General features: G+C 43.0%; 1 protein-coding gene across 1 annotated transcript in view; it reads right to left on the bottom strand.

Moving 5' to 3' along the window:
• Positions 1-18,327, bottom strand: part of LOC138742224 (rootletin-like) — a 375,547-nt gene that overhangs the window by 207,678 nt on the left and 149,542 nt on the right. The window contains exon 6 of the mRNA XM_069896335.1: positions 15,934-16,040. Within this exon, the coding sequence (XP_069752436.1) occupies positions 15,934-16,040 (107 nt within the window). The remainder of the gene's footprint in view (positions 1-15,933; positions 16,041-18,327) is intronic.

The following is an 18,327-nucleotide window of genomic DNA, read 5'->3' as shown; positions in this document are numbered from 1 at the left end:
TGTTGCGGCACGGGGCCTGGAGAAGGAGTTGGGGGGTTTGCTGGGTCTACCATGTCCTGAGCTAGGTCCCGCACCGAAACAGTGTCCTCCCGCCCGTCTGGGAACTCCACGTATGCGTAATGTGGGTTCGCATGGAGTAGAGTCACTCGGTCGACCAAGGGGTCGTTCTTTGAGTGCCGGACGTGGCGTCGCAAAAGGACGGGGCCAGGGACAGTGAGCCATGCCGGTAAAGTGGTTCCCGATTCGGATTTCCTCGGGAAAAGGAACATCCTTTCTTGGGGGGTGGCATTTGTTGCAGTACATAGGAGGGAGCGGATGGAGTGTAAAGCACTAGTGAGAACCTCCTGCCAGTGAGAGGTGGGGAGACCTTTAGACCGGAGAGCCAGTGTAACCGCTCTCCATATGGTGGCATTCTCCCTCTCGACCTGGCCATTACCGCGTGGGTTATAGCTCGTGGTCCTGCTTGAAGCAATACCACACTCCAGAAGGTACTGTTGCAGCTCTGCACTCATGAATGAGGACCCCCTATCACTGTGGATGGAATTGGGGTACCCGAAGATGGTGAAAATACTGTGAAGGGCCTGTATCGCTGAGGTGGCAGTGGTGTCTGGGCAGGCTACAGCGAATGGGAAGCGGGAGTACTCGTCGATGGCCGTAAGGATGTAGGTATTACGGTTGGTCGACGGTAGGGGCCCCTTAAAGTCTACACTAAGACGCTCGAAGGGGCGGGTGGCTTTGATAACGTGGGAGTTATCCGGACGGAAGAAGTGGGGCTTGCATTCAGCGCACACCGAACAGGCTCGGGTCATGGAGCGGATCTCCTCGAATGTGTAGGGTAAGTTGCGCGCCTTGACAAAGTGAGCAAACCTAGTGACCCCTGGATGACAGAGCGCCTCATGGAGTTTCCGTAGTCTGTCCATCTGTATGCTGGCGCACGTCCCCCTGGAGAGCGCGTCAGGCGGGTCGTTGAGCTTACCAGGCCGGTACAGGATGTCATAGTTAAAGGTGGAGAGTTCGATTCTCCATCTGGCGATTTTGTCGTTTTTTATCTTACCACGCTGGGTGTTGCTGAACATGAAGGAGACCGCGCGTTGATCAGTCAACAGTGTAAAGCGCCTCCCAGCGAGGTAATGTCTCCAACGACGCACCGCTTCAACTATGGCCTGGGCCTCCTTCTCGATCGAGGAGTGTCTACTCTCCGGACCCTGGAGGGTTCTGGAGAAGAAGGCTACAGGCCGACCGGCCTGGTTCAAGGTGGCTGCCAGGGCGAAGTCGGATGCATCGCTCTCGACTTGAAACGGGACAGACTCATCGATCGCGTGCAGCGTCGCAGCAGCGATGTCAGATTTGATTCGATCGAAAGCCGTTGTGGCTTCGGTCGAGAGGGGAAAAGAGGTGATCTTGATAAGAGGACGCGCCTTGTCGGCGTAGTTTGGAACCCATTGGGCGTAATACGAGAAAAGGCCCAAGCAACGTTTGAGAGCTTTCTGGGTATGTGGGGGGGGTAAGTCCATTAGGGGACGCATGCGGTCAGGATCTGGCATGACTATCCCGTTCTCCACCACACAACCTAGAATAGCGAGTCGTGTGGTCCGGAAGACACACTTGTCCAAGTTGTAAGTCAGGTTTAGCTGACGGGCAGTTTGAAGAAATTTGTCTAGGTTGGCGTCGTGGTCCTGCACGTCGTGGCCGCAGATGGTGATATTGTCCAGATACGGGAAGGTCGCGGTTAGCCCGTTCTGGTCCACCATCCTGTCCATTTCCCGCTGGAAGACCGCGACACCATTCGTGACCCCGAATGGTACCCTGAGAAATTGGTATAGCCGCCCATTCGCTTCAAAGGCCGTGAATGGTCGGTCCTCGCAGCGGATCGGGAGCTGGTGGTAGGCCGAACGTAGGTCAATAGTGGAGAAAATGCGGTACTGGGCGATCTGGTTCACCACATCCGTGATGCGTGGCAGGGGGTACGCATCCAGGAGCGTGAAGCGGTTAATGGTCTGGCTATAGTCGACCACCATCCGTAGTTTTTTTTCATTCTTGACAACCACCACCTGGGCTCTCCAGGGGCTTGAACTGGGTTCGATGATGCCCTCATCCAGCAATCTACGCACCTCACTCCTAATGAATTGCCTGTTTTCGTAACTATATTGCCGACTTTTGGTGGCCACAGGCTTCCAGCCAGGGGTGAGGTTTGCGAAGAGTGCTGGCGGGGCAATCCGGAGTGTGGAAAGGCCGCAGGATTGGCCCCGGGGCATGGGGGCGGGTTGCTCGGGTGCTTCGGGAGTGGGGCGATGGCAGACCGAGAGGGGGGCGTGGGGTCCCCCAAAGTGTAGGGACACCGTTTGGAACTGACACTGGAAGTCTAATCCCAGCAACACTGGGGCGCACAATTGGGGAAGGACGAATAATTTGAAGTGGGTGACCGTCACACCCTGTACTTCCAGCGTGGCGATGCAATACCCCTTTATCCCAGTCGAGTGCGACCTCGTCGCTAATGAAATCCTCTGGGTAGTGGGAATAATGTCAAGTCCCCAACGGAGGGCCAGATCTGGCTGGATAAAACTGTCAGTTGACCCAGAGTCAAATAAGCAATTGGTGTAGTGTCCATGCACTTTAATCAGTTCCATTGCTTTAGTGAGGGGATGAGAGCATTGCTGGTTCAGTGTGATTGAAGCAATTGACAGGGGAGTTTTGCGCGATGACGTCACGCAACGGGATGACGTCACGCAACGGGATGACGTAGTCAACGCTCGAGGAGCAGGTTGGAGGACCTCCCGGAAGTGCTGTTGCGGCGGCGTTGGCGAGTGAATAGTAAGTATTGGGGTTTGTAGTTGCTCGCGATTGGCGGTGGGTAGGTCGTTGGTCGCGGCGGTCGGGCCCTGGCGGTCGTCAGCGATGGACGCAAGGGTGAGCACCTGGTTGGCCGCGGGGGTGGCTGTGGCGGCGGCAGCAGCGGCGGTAGCGTCGGCCCCGGGGTTGGCTGTGGCGGCGGCAGTGTCAAGTGTTCCGCACGGGGGCGAGAGGCGGGCCATCACCATGGTTGCGACGGTGGATTGCCTCTTCCGGGTTCGGCGTCTCCGTGACGTCAGGCGTTGCCGTGCAGGGGAGCCCTCGCTCTCATTGGACGAGAGCTCTGGGGAAGAAGAGTTTGAATGGGAAAGCGGCGATTGGGCTTCACACGAGGCACTGTGTTTGCTGGCGACCATTTTAGACCTACAGACTGCAGCAAAGTGGCCCTTTTTAAGGCACTTCTGGCACCTGGCTTTTCTTGCTGGGCACTGGGACCTGCTGTGCTTGTCCCTCCCGCAGAAATAACATTTCGGGTTCGCACGGGGCAGGGAAGCAGCAGCCGACAGGCCGTCAGGGGTAGGGTAGAAGGGCACTCTACTCACATCAGAATGTGGGGTCCAGTCCCTAGAGAGCTCGGTGGACTTTAAGGCTGCATTCTCCATTGTGATTGCAATCCGGGCCACGTCCTCTAGTTTTTCTACCCCTTGTTCGAGCAAGCGCAGCCTCACTTCATTCGATCGGAGCCCGGCCACATAGGCATCCCGGACGAGATCATTTGTGATCTCGGCAGCAGTTTTGTCCACACTGTTACAGTCCTTGCCCAATGCCTTTAATACTTGTAAATATGCCCTGCTGGACTCACCGGGCTGTTGCTTCCTCGACGCAAGCACGAGCCGGGCATGAACTCTGTTCACCGGTTGATCATACAGTCCTTTCAGTACCTTTATGGCTGCGGTGTAAGTGGTCTCATCCTGGATGTTCTCGTAGACTCTCAAGGACACCATAGACAGCAATGCTGTTAGACGCTGGTTATCCTCCTCTACCTGAATGAATCTCAGGAAGTTTTCAAAGTTCAGCAGCCAGAAGTTAAAGGCTTTGAAGGCTGTAGCTGACTGTGGGTCGATATCAAGTTTTTCTGGCCGAGTTAAACGCTCCATCCCTTTCAAAAAAAATTCTTTTGCTAATAAAATTGTAGAGCTCGTCGAAAGAACCAAAGACTTGTTGATCCAAACCAAGGCTTTTATTAGCAAAAGACCGGAGCTCTTCACAGGTGGCCGACCAGTCCGGAATGATCCGACCTGGCTAGGGACACAACCCTTTAAGGCCCAGTCAATAGGAGTGGCTTAGCTCTCAGCCAATCGCTGTAAGCACAGTCTAGGTACAGTAACTATATACACTATGTACATTGGTGATAGACCTGTACTATCACACCTGGCAACTATCGGCCTGTAAGTTTGACGTCTGTGGTAGGTAAATTAATGGAGAAAATTCTTAGAGATAGTACTTATAAACATCTGGATAGACAGGGTCTGATCAGGAGCACTCAACATGGATTTGTGGGAGGAAGGTCATGTTTGACCAATCTGATTCAATTTTTTGAAGAGGTGACTAGGAATGTGGATGAGGGTAGCGCAGTGGATGTTGTCTATATGGACTTCAGTAAGGCCTTCGATAAGGTACCACATGGAAGGTTAGTTAGGAAGGTGCAGTCTTTAGGTATAAATTTTGAGATAGTCAAATGGATTGAACATTGGCTGAAAGGGAGAGGCCAGAGAGTGGTAGTGGATAATTGTCTGTCAGGTTGGAGGCCGGTGACCAGTGGTGTGCCTCAAGGATCTGTATTGGGCCCATTGTTGTTCGTTATATACATTAATGATCTAGATGATGGGGTGGTGAATTGGATTAGTAAATATGCAGACGATACTAAGATAGGTGGAATAGTGGATAATGAAGAAGGTTTTCAAGGATTGCAGATGGATTTGGGCTGCTTAGAAAAGTGGGCGGAAAAATGGCAGATGCAATTTAATGCTGATAAGTGTGAGGTGCTTCATTTTGGTAAGAAGAATCAGAATAGGACATACGTGGTAAATGGGAGAGCATTGATGAATACAGAAGAGCAGAAAGATTTAGGAGTAACGGTACATCGTTCCCTGAAGGTAGAAACTCACGTGAATAGGGTGGTGAAGAAGGCTTTTAGTATGCTGGCCTTTATCAATCATTGCATGGAATATAGGAGTTGGGAGGTGATGTTGAGACTATATAAGACGTTGGTGCGGCCTAATTTGGAGTTCTGTGTGCAGTTCTGGTCGCCTAATTATAGGAAGGATATAAACAGAGTGGAGAGAGTGCAGAGAAGGTTTACCAGAATGTTACCTGGGTTTAAGCATCTAGAGTATAGGGAGAGATTGGACAGATTAGGTCTTTATTCTTTGGAGCGTAGAAGGTTGAGAGGGGATTTGATAGAAGTATTTAAGATTATGAAAGGGATAGACAGAGTGGATGTGGATAGACTATTTCCGTTAAAAGGAGGAAAGATTAAAACAAGAGGACATGAGTTAAGAATTAAGGGGCAGAGGTTTAGAGGTAACATGAGGGGGAACTTCTTTACTCAGAGAGTGGTAGCCGTGTGGAATGAGCTTCCGGGAGAAATAGTGGCGACGGAGTCAATTGTATTATTTAAGAAAAGGTTGGACAGGTATATGGATGAGAAGAAGATGGAGGGTTATGGGCATTGTGCAGGGAGGTGGGACTAGACAGGGGTGTTTGGTTCGGTGCGGACTAGAAGGGCCTAATGGCCTGTTTCCGTGCTGTAATTGTTATGTTATGTTATGTTATGTTATAAAAGGAAAAAACTGCTAAATTTACTGAAAAAAGAAAAAATTAATATAGCATTTGTGCAAGAAACACATTTAACTGAATTGGAGCAAAAGAAATTAAAGAGAGATTGGGTAGGACATGTAACAGCAGCGTCATATAATTCAAAAGCAAGATGAGTAGCTATATTAATTAGTAAAAATGTGCCAATTAAAATAGAAGAGGAAATAATAGATCCAGCAGGGAGATATGTAATGATAAAATGTCAGATATATTCGAAGTTTTGGAATCTACTCAATGTATATTCACCTAACGAAGAAGATCAAAAGTTTATGCAAGATATTTTTTTGAAGATAGCAGATACACAAGGGAACATATTAATAGGAGGGGATTTCAACCTGAATTTGGATTCAAATATGGACAAAACTGGGAAAAAAATTAACAGAAAGAACAAAGTAACCAAATTTATAATTAAATCGATGGAAGAAATGCAAATTTTGGATATATGGAGGAAACAACACCCAAAGGAAAAGGAATATTCATATTATTCGGGTAGTCATAAAACATACTCAAGAATAGACCTATTTTTGTTATCAGCTCATATGCAAGATAGAGTAAGAAAAACAGAATATAAAGCTAGAATATTATCGGACAATTCACCCTTGATATTGACAATAGAGTTAGAGGACATCCCTCCAAGAATGTATAGATGGAGATTAAACTCCATGCTACTTAAAAGGCAGGATTTTAGAGAATTCATTGAAAGACAAATTAAAATGTACTTTGAAATAAATACGGAATCAGTGAAAGATAAGTTTATACTATAGGATGCAATGAAAGCATTCATCAGAGGGCAAATAATAAGTTATGTAACCAAGATGAAGAAGGACTATAATCAGGAAACAGAGCAGTTGGAAAGGGAAATAGTAAATATAGAAAAATAATTAGCAATGAAGGAAGATACAACTTAAAGAAGAGAATTGGCAGATAAAACAATAAAATATGAAACACTACAAACATATAAGGTGGAGAAGAACATAATGAAGACAAAACAGAAATATTATGAACTAGGGGAAAAAACGCACAAAATTCTAGCATGGCAGCTTAAGACAGAACAAGCTAAGAAAATGGTATTGGCATCAAGGAAAAAAGACAAACAAATCACATATAATCCAATGGAGATCAAGGAAAACTTTAGAGAATTCTATGAACAATTATACCAAACTGAAAACGAAGGGAAAGAAGACAAAATAGATGAATTTTTAACTAAAATTGAACTACCAAAATTATAAATACAGGAACAAAATAAATTAATAGATCCATTTGAAATAGTAGAAATACAAGAGATAATAAAAAAAATTACCAAATAATAAAATACCAGGAGAGGATGGATTCCCAATAGAATTCTATAAAACATTTAAAGATTTATTAATTCCTCCCCTCCTGGAAGTAATCAACCAGATTGATAAAACACAAAGCTTACCAGATTCATGTAAAACAGCAATAATTACAGTAACACTAAAGCAAGGGAGAGATCCACTCGCACCAACGTCATATAGACCAATATCATTACTTAACACAGATTATAAGATAATAGCTAAACTATTAGCAAACAGATTAGCAGAGTATGTACCTAAAATGGTAAATCTAGACCCAACTGGATTTATTAAAAAAAGACGCACAACAGACAATATTTGTAAATTTATTAACTTAATTCATGCAGTAGAAGGGAAATTCATGCGCCAACAGTAGCAGTTGCTTTAGACGCAGAGAAGGTCTTTGACAGAGTAGAATGGAATTATTTATTCAAAGTATTGCAAAAATTCAGTTTAACAGAGAAGTATATTAATTGGATTCTTCTTTCTTTGGCTTGGCTTCGCGGATGAAGATTTATGGAGGGGGTAAATGTCCACGTCAGCTGCAGGCACGTTTGTGGCTGACAAGTCCGATGCGGGACAGGCAGACACGGTTGCAGGGGAAAATTGGTTGGTTGGGGTTGGGTGTTGGGTTTTTCCTCCTTTGCCTTTTGTCAGTGAGGTGGATTAAAGTATTATATAAGGGGCCATTGGCGAAAGAGACAGTAAATGGATATATATCAAAGCAATTTAACTTAAGCAGGTCAACACGGCAGGGATGCCCACTATCACCCTTATTGTTCGCGTTAGCTATAGAACCACTAGCAGAATTGATAAGAACAGAAAATAATATAAAAGGGATAAAAATAAAAGACAAGGAATATAAAATCAGTTTATTTGCGGATGATGTTATAGTATACTTAACAGAACCAGAACTATCAACAAAAGAATTATATAAGATATTGAAGGAATATGGAGAAGTGTCGGGTTACAAGATTAACGTAAATAAAAGTGAAGCAATGCCAATGAATAATGCGGATTTCTCAAAATTTAAGAAGGAATCACCATTCAGATGGCAAATGCAAGCAATAAGATACCTAGGTATACAAATAAATAAAAATCTCGGCCATCTATATAAACTCATGAAAAAATTACAGGACGATTTAGAGCATTGGAAAGATTTACCATTAACACTAATAGGAAGGATAAACTGTATTAAAATGAACATTTTCCCAAGGATATTATACCTATTTCAGGCATTGCCAATACACTTGACAGAGAAATTCTTCAAGGAGTTAAAGAAAATAATAAGGAAATTTTTATGGAAAGGGGGGAAACCGAGGATAGCACTAGATAAATTAACAGAATGGTATAAACAAGGAGGCTTACAACTGCCAAACTTTAAAAATTATTATAGAGCTGCACAATTAAGATACCTATCAGATTTTTACCAAACAAGGGAAAAGCCAGATTAGACTAGATTAGAACTAGATAAAATAGGGGAAAAGATACCTGAACACATATTATATAAATGGGATGAAAAATTGGTACAACGTAGAAGTTCTCCAGTATTACATCATCTACTCAATATTTGGAAGAAGATTCATGTAGAAAGGAATAAAACAAACTACCAATTACCAAAACTAATATTGACGCAAAATCAGTTACTCCGTTTTACAATAGATAACCTTTCCTTTAGAGAATGGGAGAAAAAAGGGATCAAAAGAATAGAAAATTGTTTTTCAGGAAATAGATTATTATCCTTTGAACAAATGAAAGATAAATATAATATAACTCAAGATACAGTGCTGGCATATTACCAATTGAGATCCTACTTGAAGGACAAATTAGGAAGCAGTCTGAGGTTACCAGAGGGAAGTAACTTTGAATATCTGAATACAGATACAATGATAATCAAAAGATTTATAACAAATATGTATATTAAACTGCAAGAAAAGGAGAATGAGGAAAGAAATGGTAAAACTAAACAAAAATGGGAACAAGATTTAAATATAAAGATAAAAAAGGAAACATGGGAGAAGTTATGTTCTGGAACGATGAGAAATACAATAGATACGAGGTTACATATGATACAATATAACTGGATACACAGGCTATACATTACACCTCAAAAGTTAAATAAATGGGACCCAACAGTATCTGACAGATGTTTTCGTTGTAAAAAAGAAATGGGAACAACAATTCATGCAATCTGGACGTGTGAGAAAGTAGAAAAATTTTGGGAAGATCTAAACCAGATATTAAATAAAATTACAGAAAACAATATACCAAAAAACCCAGAGATTTTCCTCCTAAGTAACATAAAAAACAAAGAATTTGGAATTGATTTGGATGGTGCACAAAAAAGATTTGTTAAGATAGCTCTAGCCGTAGCAAAAAAATGTATTATGTCAACCTGGAAATTGGAAGATAATTTGAAAATACAACAATGGTATATAGAAATGAATAAATGTATTCCATTGGAAAAAATAACATATAGTTTAAGAAATAATATTGAAATATTTGAACAACTATGGGAGCCATACATGAAACACAATAGAGAAAACCTACCGGGGACATTCACTAGCTAAATTAACGAAAGGAGAAGGAAATGAAAAGAATTGACTCAGTGGAATTTCTTGTTTATTTTTATTGAATGACAACATTGTTTGACTGGTTTAATGTATCTTAGATTTTGTACTTTAAATTAATGGGTGGGGGGGAGGTAGGGAGGGTCGGATGGGAGGGGGGGAAGAAAATGACACTATATATTTGAAAAGGAAAATGTATGTATCATGGACAATGTGGTTTATGGTGTGAAAAATAAAAAAATAAAAAAAAGTATTGCTTCTCACAACAGTAACAGCTACACTGACATGTCTGAGATAATTTGTACAATTTAATAAAATATCTGTGGGAAGCATGGTTGGTGTAGTGGTTAGCGCAACACTGTTTCAGCGCCAGTGATCGGCACTGGGGTTTGAATCCTGTGCTGTCTGTAAAGAATTTGCATGTTCTCCCTGTGTCTGTGAGGGTTTTCCCCAGGGGGTCTGATTTCCTCCCACCACTCAAAATGTACCAAGGATGTAGATAAATTGGGCGGCACAGACGTGTGGGCCAAAATGGCCTGTTACCATGCTGTATGTCTAAATTTAATTGAATTGAAATTTAACTTAAATTTAAAATTTAAAACTTTTACCTATTTTTTTTTAAATTCTAATTTATTCTATCTAATGGTTTGGTTTTAAGGCACCAATTATTGTGATTTTTTTAAACTCAAGTTTGTAACCTTGGGCAAACCCCTTCGCTTCTGAATCAAATGTTGATCGTCATGCATCAGTGCAATGTACAGATGCAATTAAAGTCTTAGTTGTTGCACTTTCCCAGATGTGTAAAACATTAACAATTTAAATATGGGTATACCCCGCTTTACAAAACTGGAGCCTTCCTAGGAGACCTTTTGTATGTGGAAATGGTGTGAAGTGAAGATCTATTCACTGCTATTGAAGGCTGTTTTCAAAAACATGAAAACCCATTCAAAACCTTTCATAAAAGCAAACACAGATCTCTTTGTAAAAGTGAATTTTTGTAATTCAAGTATTTGTAAAATGAAGTATGGTTGTTTAATTAATACATAAAATGAAAAGAATATATAAAAGGAAGAGAAAAGTAATAAAAATATTTACAGGTGGCCAGTTGTGGGGAAAAAAACCTGCTGTCAGTTGTGCGGAAAATCTTTGGTGGTCTTGGAAGAGTTATATGGTTAAGGAATTATGATGGGGTCGCCATTAGTGAAACATGGCTGCGGGTGGGGGAGGGGTGGGTTTGATCAGCAACTAAACATACCAGGATTTCATTGCTTCAGATGTGATAGAACATGGGGAACAAGAGGGGGAGGTGTTGCATTGCTTGTTAGAGAGAGTATTACAGTGATACTTTGGAAGGATAGTTTAGAGGGGCACTGTGGGTACAATTGAGGAGTGGGAGAAAAATCGTTGCACCTCACTGGTACTTCTGAGTCGTGGGTCTTTGAGGGCCCAGGTGTTTCCCAGGGACAAACGATGCTAAAGTTTCTGGGAGCCACATAATTTCCGGGAGTCACATAGCATGAGAGCATTCGAATCTCAGATATTTAAGCGACTGTAAGAACGCCTTTAAACCAGCCAGCTCATCAGCTTATAGTATCTCTTGTGTTCTTTGTGGCTTCACCACCTACTGCAGTGGTGGCCCACCACACTGGGTGACCCCGATGGTCAAAATGACATTTTTGACCCCACTCCGGATGCACAGAATGCCGTTGCACTGAAACCTTCAGTATTTTGGACCTTGCAGCCACAGACCTGGTTCAAGCAGGCTGAGGCCAGTTATATCTATGCCGCATTACTGCTGATGTAACAAAGTATTACGATGTCATTGCATTGCTGGATCAATACTCCACGGGGCATAGTGTCGATTTCTTACTCTAGCCTCCAGCCAACAACAGGTATGAAACCATCAAAGTTCTGCTCATACATATTTTTGGCCTTTCCCAACACCACATGGCAGCACAACTTCTATGGACGGCCTGGGTGACCACACTCCTTCTGAAGTAATGAACGAGAATGAATTAATGAATTGACTCTTCGAGCAGCTTTTTCTCGAGCAAATACTAGAAGACATCCATTTGCTGCTTGCAGATGATGACTTTAGTGACCCTTATCATCTAGCAGCCCATGCTGATGAGTTGTGGCATGTTAAGTAGCCTGAAGGAACTTTGGTTGAGCAGTAATGGTGCCTTGGCAAAGAGCACAAACCCTGCCCTCTGCGGATAGCGGTGCGACATCAGACTTGGCTGGACACAGCACAGACAGAGAGTAGTGGTGCTTTTACCATCAGAGATAGGGAGCTGACGCCCACTCCTGCCGTTCCGCCCTGCACGCATTCAGGAAACGCCGAGGCCGGCCATCAGTAGTGGCCATGACGACTGACCACAAGGACAGCCACATTTTCCTCTGGGATCAGCACTCGGGTCATTGGTTCTTGTTCCACACTGGAGTGGAAGTTAGTGTGCTTCCCTCCCTAGGGCCAAGAAACACGTTTAGGAAAGAAGGTCCTTCCCCTCACGGCCGTCAAATCACGGCAACCAAACGTACGGGTCAAGGACAATTCCACTCAATTTTGGCTCATCGCGGTTCAGCTGGTCCCTTCACTGTTGCTCGTGTGTCACAGCCGCTCCTGGGAACACCTTGGGCCCAGTGATCGCAATAGTATTGACTCCAACATAATTATGGAGGAAGATAGGTCTGGACCCAGTGTTGAGATTTTTAATTGGAGAAAGGCTAATTTTGAGGAAATGAGAATGGATATGGAAGGTGTGGACTGGGATAGATGTTTTTTTGGAAAGGATGTAGAAGGAAAATGGAGAGCATTCAAAGGTGAAATTTTAAGGGTGCAAAGAAGGTATGTTCCTGTCAGGATGGAAGGAAAGATTAAAAGTTTTATGGAGCCTTCATTCTTAAGGATTATTGGAAATATGGTTCAGAAAAAGAGAGAGGTATATAAAAGGTATAGACAACATAAGGTACATGAGGAGTTAGAGGAATATAAAGAATATAAAAAGAATCTTAAGGAAATTAGAAAGGCTAAGAGGAGAGAGGAGGTTGTTTTGTCAAGTAAGATGAAAATAAATCCAAAGGGTTTTCTACAGATATATGATGGGGAAAAGGATAAAGAGGGATAAAATTGGTCCCCTAGAGGAGGGGTGTGGATGGCTATGTGTGTAGCCAAAGGAGAGGGGGAGATTTGGATACGTTTTTTTCTTCAGGACTTGCTAAGGAGAAGGATATTGATCTGTGTAATGTAAGGAAAGTAAGTAGGGAAGTTATGGAAACATAATTAAAGAAGAGGAAGTTTGGTTGCATTTAAGGAAAATAAAGGTGGATAAGTCTCCAGATCCTGATATCCTGATAAGATATTCCCTAAGTTTAGAAATTGCAGGGGCTTTGACGGGGATATTTAAAATGTCATTAGTAATGAGAATGGTGCCGGAGGATTGGAGTGTGGTTCATGTAGTTCCATTGTTAAATAAAAGTGCTAGGAATAAATCTAGTAATTATAGACCTGTAAGTTTGATGTCAGTGGTGGGTAAGTTAATAGAAAGTATTCTTAGAGGTGGTATATATAAATATTTGGATAGGCTGGGTTTGATTAGGAACAGTCAACTTGAAATTGTGAAGGGAAGATCATGGTTGACAAACTATGAATTTTTTGAGGTGGTTACTAGGAAAGTTGATGAGGGTAAGGCAATGGATGTTGTGTATGTGGACTTTAGTAAGGCCTTTGATAAGGTTTCTCAGGGAGAAGGTTAGTTAGGAAGGTTCAATTATTAGGTATTCACATTGAAGTAGTAAAATGGATTCAACAATGGTTGAATGGAAGATGCCAGAGAGAAGTAGTAGATAACTGTTTGTCAGATTGGAAACCAGTGACTAGTGGTGTGCTTCAGGGTTCAATATATTGTCTATTACTGTCTGTCATAGACATTAATGATCTGGTGAACAGGTGGTAAAGTGGATTAGCAAGTATGTGGATGTTACTAAGGTAGATGGGGCTGTGGATAGTGAGGAAGGGCTTCAAAGCTGCAGAGGGATTGAGGCCAGTTAGAAGAGTGGGCTGAAAGATGGCAAATGGAGTTTAATGCAGATAAGTGTGAGGTGTTACATTTTGGTTCGGAGGGCTAATCAAAAATAGGCAAGGTGAATAGTCGGGTATTGAAAAGTGCAGTAGAACAGAGGGATCAAGGAATAATGGTAAATAGTTCCCTGAAAGTGAAGTCACATGTAGATAGGGTAGTGAAGAAAGCTTATGGTATGTTGGCCTTTATAAATCAGAGCATTGTGTATAAGAGCTACGAATATTATGTTAAAATTGTACAAGGCATTGGTGAGGCCAAACTTGAACAATTGTCTATAGTTTCAGTTTTAGTCACCAAAGTATAGGAAAAATATCAACAAATTGGAGAGAATGCAGAGAAGATTCACTAGAATGTTGCCAGGGTTACAGGACCTAAATTATTTGGAAAGATTAAATAAGTTAGGTCTTTGGAGTATAGAAGTTTGAGAGGGGATTTGATTGAGGCATTTAAAATTATTAGGGGCATAGAGTTGACATGAAGAGGCTTTTTCCTTTAAGAAAGAGGGAGATACAAATGAGAGGACATGAGCTGAGAGTTTAGAGGAAGTGTGAGGGGGATCTTTGTTAATCAGAGAGTGGTAGGTATGTGGAATGAGCTTCCAGACAAAGTGGCGGAGACAGGCTCGATATTAGCATTTAAGGAGAAGTTGGATATGTATATGGATGGGAAAGGAATGGAGGGTTATGGGTTGTGGGGTTAGGTGGGAAAAAGTGTTTGGCATGCACTAGAAGGGCTAGGTTGGCCTGTTTCTATGCTGTAATTGTTATTTGGTTATAAGATAATGTGGGGAGGTTCAAGAGCCTGATAGCTGTGGGGAACAATACTGTCCTTGAACATGGAGATGCTCAGTTTCAGGCTTCTGTATCTTCTGCCCGAAGGTAGCAAGGAGAAGAGAGCATGGCCAGGGTGATGGAGGTCTTTTCTGATGTTGGTTGCCTGCTTGAGGCAGCATCTCATGTCTTCAATGGATGGGAGGCCTTCTTCAAATAAAAGCCTATAAATACCTTCCTAATTGCTTGGTGCACGTTTACTTTTAGTCATTCATATATAAAAATATTTTTGTCTTTTGGAATATCAACACTTTTCAGTTTATCATCACTTAAAAACTCTGCCTTTTCTGCTGTTTCCACTTTCTCATCACATTTTTTTCACATTACATTCTATCCACCCAGTCCCTGTTCTTCCTTCTACCTCACTCGTGAAACCCCTTCTGACAATCCACACTACCACCCAGCTTTATATCATTAGCCAACTTGCATTCATCTGATTCCTTCATCTAAACCAGTGGTTCTCAAACTTTTTCTTTCCATTCACATCCCACCTTAAGCAATCCCTATGCCATAGGTGCTCTGTGATTAGTAAGGGATTACTTAAAGTGGGATGTGAGTGGAGAGAAAAAGGTTTGAAGCCCACTGTTTTAATCATACCTCATTGACTTATTATGTGCATGGTTTCATAACTCCAAAGGAATTGGGCCATTGACAATTTATCTCAAGCAAAATATTTCAGTAACAATTGGGTATAGAGCAGTGATTCTCAACCTTTCCTTCCCATCCACATCCCACCTTAAGCAATCCCTTATTAATCACAGAGCACCAATGGCATAGAGATTACATAAAGTGGTGTGTGAGTGGAAAGAAAAAGGTTGAGAACCACTGATTTAAACCATTGATATAGATAGTGAACAGCAGTGGCCCCAGTTACCAATCCATCTCATACCCTCACAACCTGAAAATAACCCAATTATTAATATTCTATTCATCAAACATCCATATTATTGTCATTTGTTTATAACCCTGAATTCTATATATCCTAATCATAATTCTCTTCTGTTGTACCTCAATGAAGTTCCAAATTCAATTTTCATTGATTTCCCACTTGTTTTTCCACTTCTTACCTCAAAAAATACAAATCATATTTGCCCAAAAAAAGTCCCCAGTCTTGATTTGGCCATTGATGTTTTTTTTTGTTGGCACAGTAACAGCCCCTTCCATCTCAAATGAACCTCCATCCCCGGTTCATCGCAAATGGTGAGAGCCCCTGGGGAAAACCTAAGCAGACACGGGGAGAATGTACAAACTCCTTACTGACAGCCCGGGATTCAAAGCCCGGTCCCTATCGCTGGCCCTGTAACATCATCGTGCTCTCTGCTATGCCAACCGTGCGGCCCTATCTCATTAATAGCTGACCCCAGCCTTTTTCCTGCCCCTGAGCAACAATCGAGAGTGACTGTGTGCACCACCGCACTGTCGAACGCTGGGCACTATTTCCAGGAACAGAGGATGAAAGCAGAATACTGACCTCTGCTGTTCTTCTTCCAGGTGAATGAGGATGGTCTCCAGTTCCATGTCATGCTCATATTCTGGTCTCTTTAAGTGGGATGCTGTTGTCTCAATGCGGTTCTGTAACTAAAAATCAACAACAGTGGCCAAACACTGACAACCATGCATAGAGACTTGCAAGAATGAGGGAGACAGTAGTGCTTTTATCGGATGATGCCTCACTACGAACCTGGTTGTCAGCATGAGCATTAGTTCTCTGCACCTACATTGACTTTGCTTCCTTCTGTTCCTGGTGTCACATTATCCATTTTTTAGTTACTTCCATGCTACTGTTCCTTGTGTCTGAACATGGATCCCTCAAACTGTCCCATGACAAGTATAAATGCAAGTTGCAAACACTCAGTGAAACAAAGTCTGGAGACAAGATGATTGTAGTTTAATACACAAACGTGCTGGTAAAACTTAGCAGGTCATGCAGCATTCTTTACAGCAAAGATGCATAAACAAAACTTTGCGCCTGAGTCCTTCAGGAACTGAATAAAACAGAGGCGCCTGCCTGCGGTTTTGCCATGAAGAACATTGTGAGAGCTGCTAAGTTTCTCCTGTATATTTGTTTATCTCACACACACTGAGATATTCCATCAGGAACTCCAACTGGGATTGTTTCCACATTTCTCTCTCCACTCAGTGTGTGGACTATAACCAAGCCTGAAGAACTATTGCTCATCACACTTAGCAGGTGACTTCCAGCAGCCATGAATTCAAATTCTTTGTCACTATAAATTCCTGGGGCAGCACCATTGGCGCAACTAATAAAGACGTGTCCTTATGACCCAGGTTCAATCTGGCACTCTCCGTATGGAGTTTGCACATGTCCCATGTGCCTACGTAACTCCCAGGTGCCCAAGTTTTCTCTGAAAGATGCGCTGGTAGGTAGGCCAATTTGCGACTGCGAATCACCCCTAGCATGGATTGGCACTTGGAATTATGACATTGAGGCCATTAGTGAAACTTGGTTACAGGACAGATGGACTGGCAGCTCAATGAATTAGGGTTCCATTGTTTCAGACACAATAGAGCATTGAAAAGGGGATGAGAGGCATTACTTCTCAGGAAAACTATCACAGCTGTGTTCAAAGAAGGATAGCCCAGAGGGCTTGTATAGTGAGGTTATGTGGATTGAGCTGAGGAATGGGTAAAGTATGACCTCACAAATGGTGTTGTGTTATAGACTGCCCAATTGACTGAGAGAATTAGAGGAGCAAATCTGTGGAGAGATAGCAGTCAGCTGCTATAATGGAGATTTTAACTTTCCACATATTGACTGGGACATCCACGGTGTAAAAGGGTTGGATGACTTGGAGTTTGTAAAATGTGTTCAGGAAAGTTTTCTAAATCAATATATCAGTGGTTCTCAACCTTTTCCTTTCCACTCACATACCAACAGACTCGCCAAGGCAAATAGCGCCTTTGGAAGACTACACAAAAGAGTCTGGAAAAACAACCAACTGAAAAACCTCACAAAGATAAGCGTATACAGAGCCGTTGTCATACCCACACTCCTGTTCGGCTCCGAATCATGGGTTCTCTACCGGCACCACCTACGGCTCCTAGAACGCTTCCACCAGCGTTGTCTCCGCTCCATCCTCAACATCCATTGGAGCGCTTACACCCCTAACGTCGAAGTACTCGAGATGGCAGAGGTCGACAGCATCGAGTCCACGCTGCTGAAGATCCAGCTGCGCTGGTTGGGTCACGTCTCCAGAATGGAGGACCATCGCCTTCCCAAGATCGTATTATATGGCGAGCTCTCCACTGGCCACCGTGACAGAGGTGCACCAAAGAAAATGTACAAGGACTGCCTAAAGAAATCTCTTGGTGCCTGCCACATTGACCACCGCCAGTGGGCTGATAACGCCTCAAACCGTGCATCTTGGCGCCTCACAGTTTGGCGGGCAGCAACCTCCTTTGAAGAAGACCGCAGAGCCCACCTCACTGACAAAAGGCAAAGGAGGAAAATCCCAACACCCAACCCCAACCAACCAATTTTCCCTTGCAACCGCTGCAATCGTGTCTGCCTGTCCCGCATCGGACTTGTCAGCCACAAACGAGCCTGCAGCTGACGTGGACTTTTTACCCCCTCCATAAATCTTCGTCCGCGAAGCCAAGCCAAAGAAGAAGAAGACATACCACTTGAAGTAATCTCTATGCTATCAGTGCTCTGTGAATAGTAAGGGATTGTTTAAGGTGGTGTGTAAGTGTGAAGGGAAGGTTGAGAATCACTGCTCTAGACTCAATTGTTCCTGACATCTTTTGGTTGAGAAAAATTGTCATTGGCCCATTTCCTTTGGAGTTATGAAACCGTGCACATAACAAGTCAAATAGGTACAATTAAAACAATGGTTCTCAAACT

Source organism: Narcine bancroftii, chromosome 9, assembly GCF_036971445.1.
Source record: "Narcine bancroftii isolate sNarBan1 chromosome 9, sNarBan1.hap1, whole genome shotgun sequence".
NCBI classification, from domain to species: Eukaryota; Metazoa; Chordata; class Chondrichthyes; order Torpediniformes; family Narcinidae; genus Narcine; species Narcine bancroftii.
This window is presented reverse-complemented; position numbering and strand designations above follow the sequence as displayed.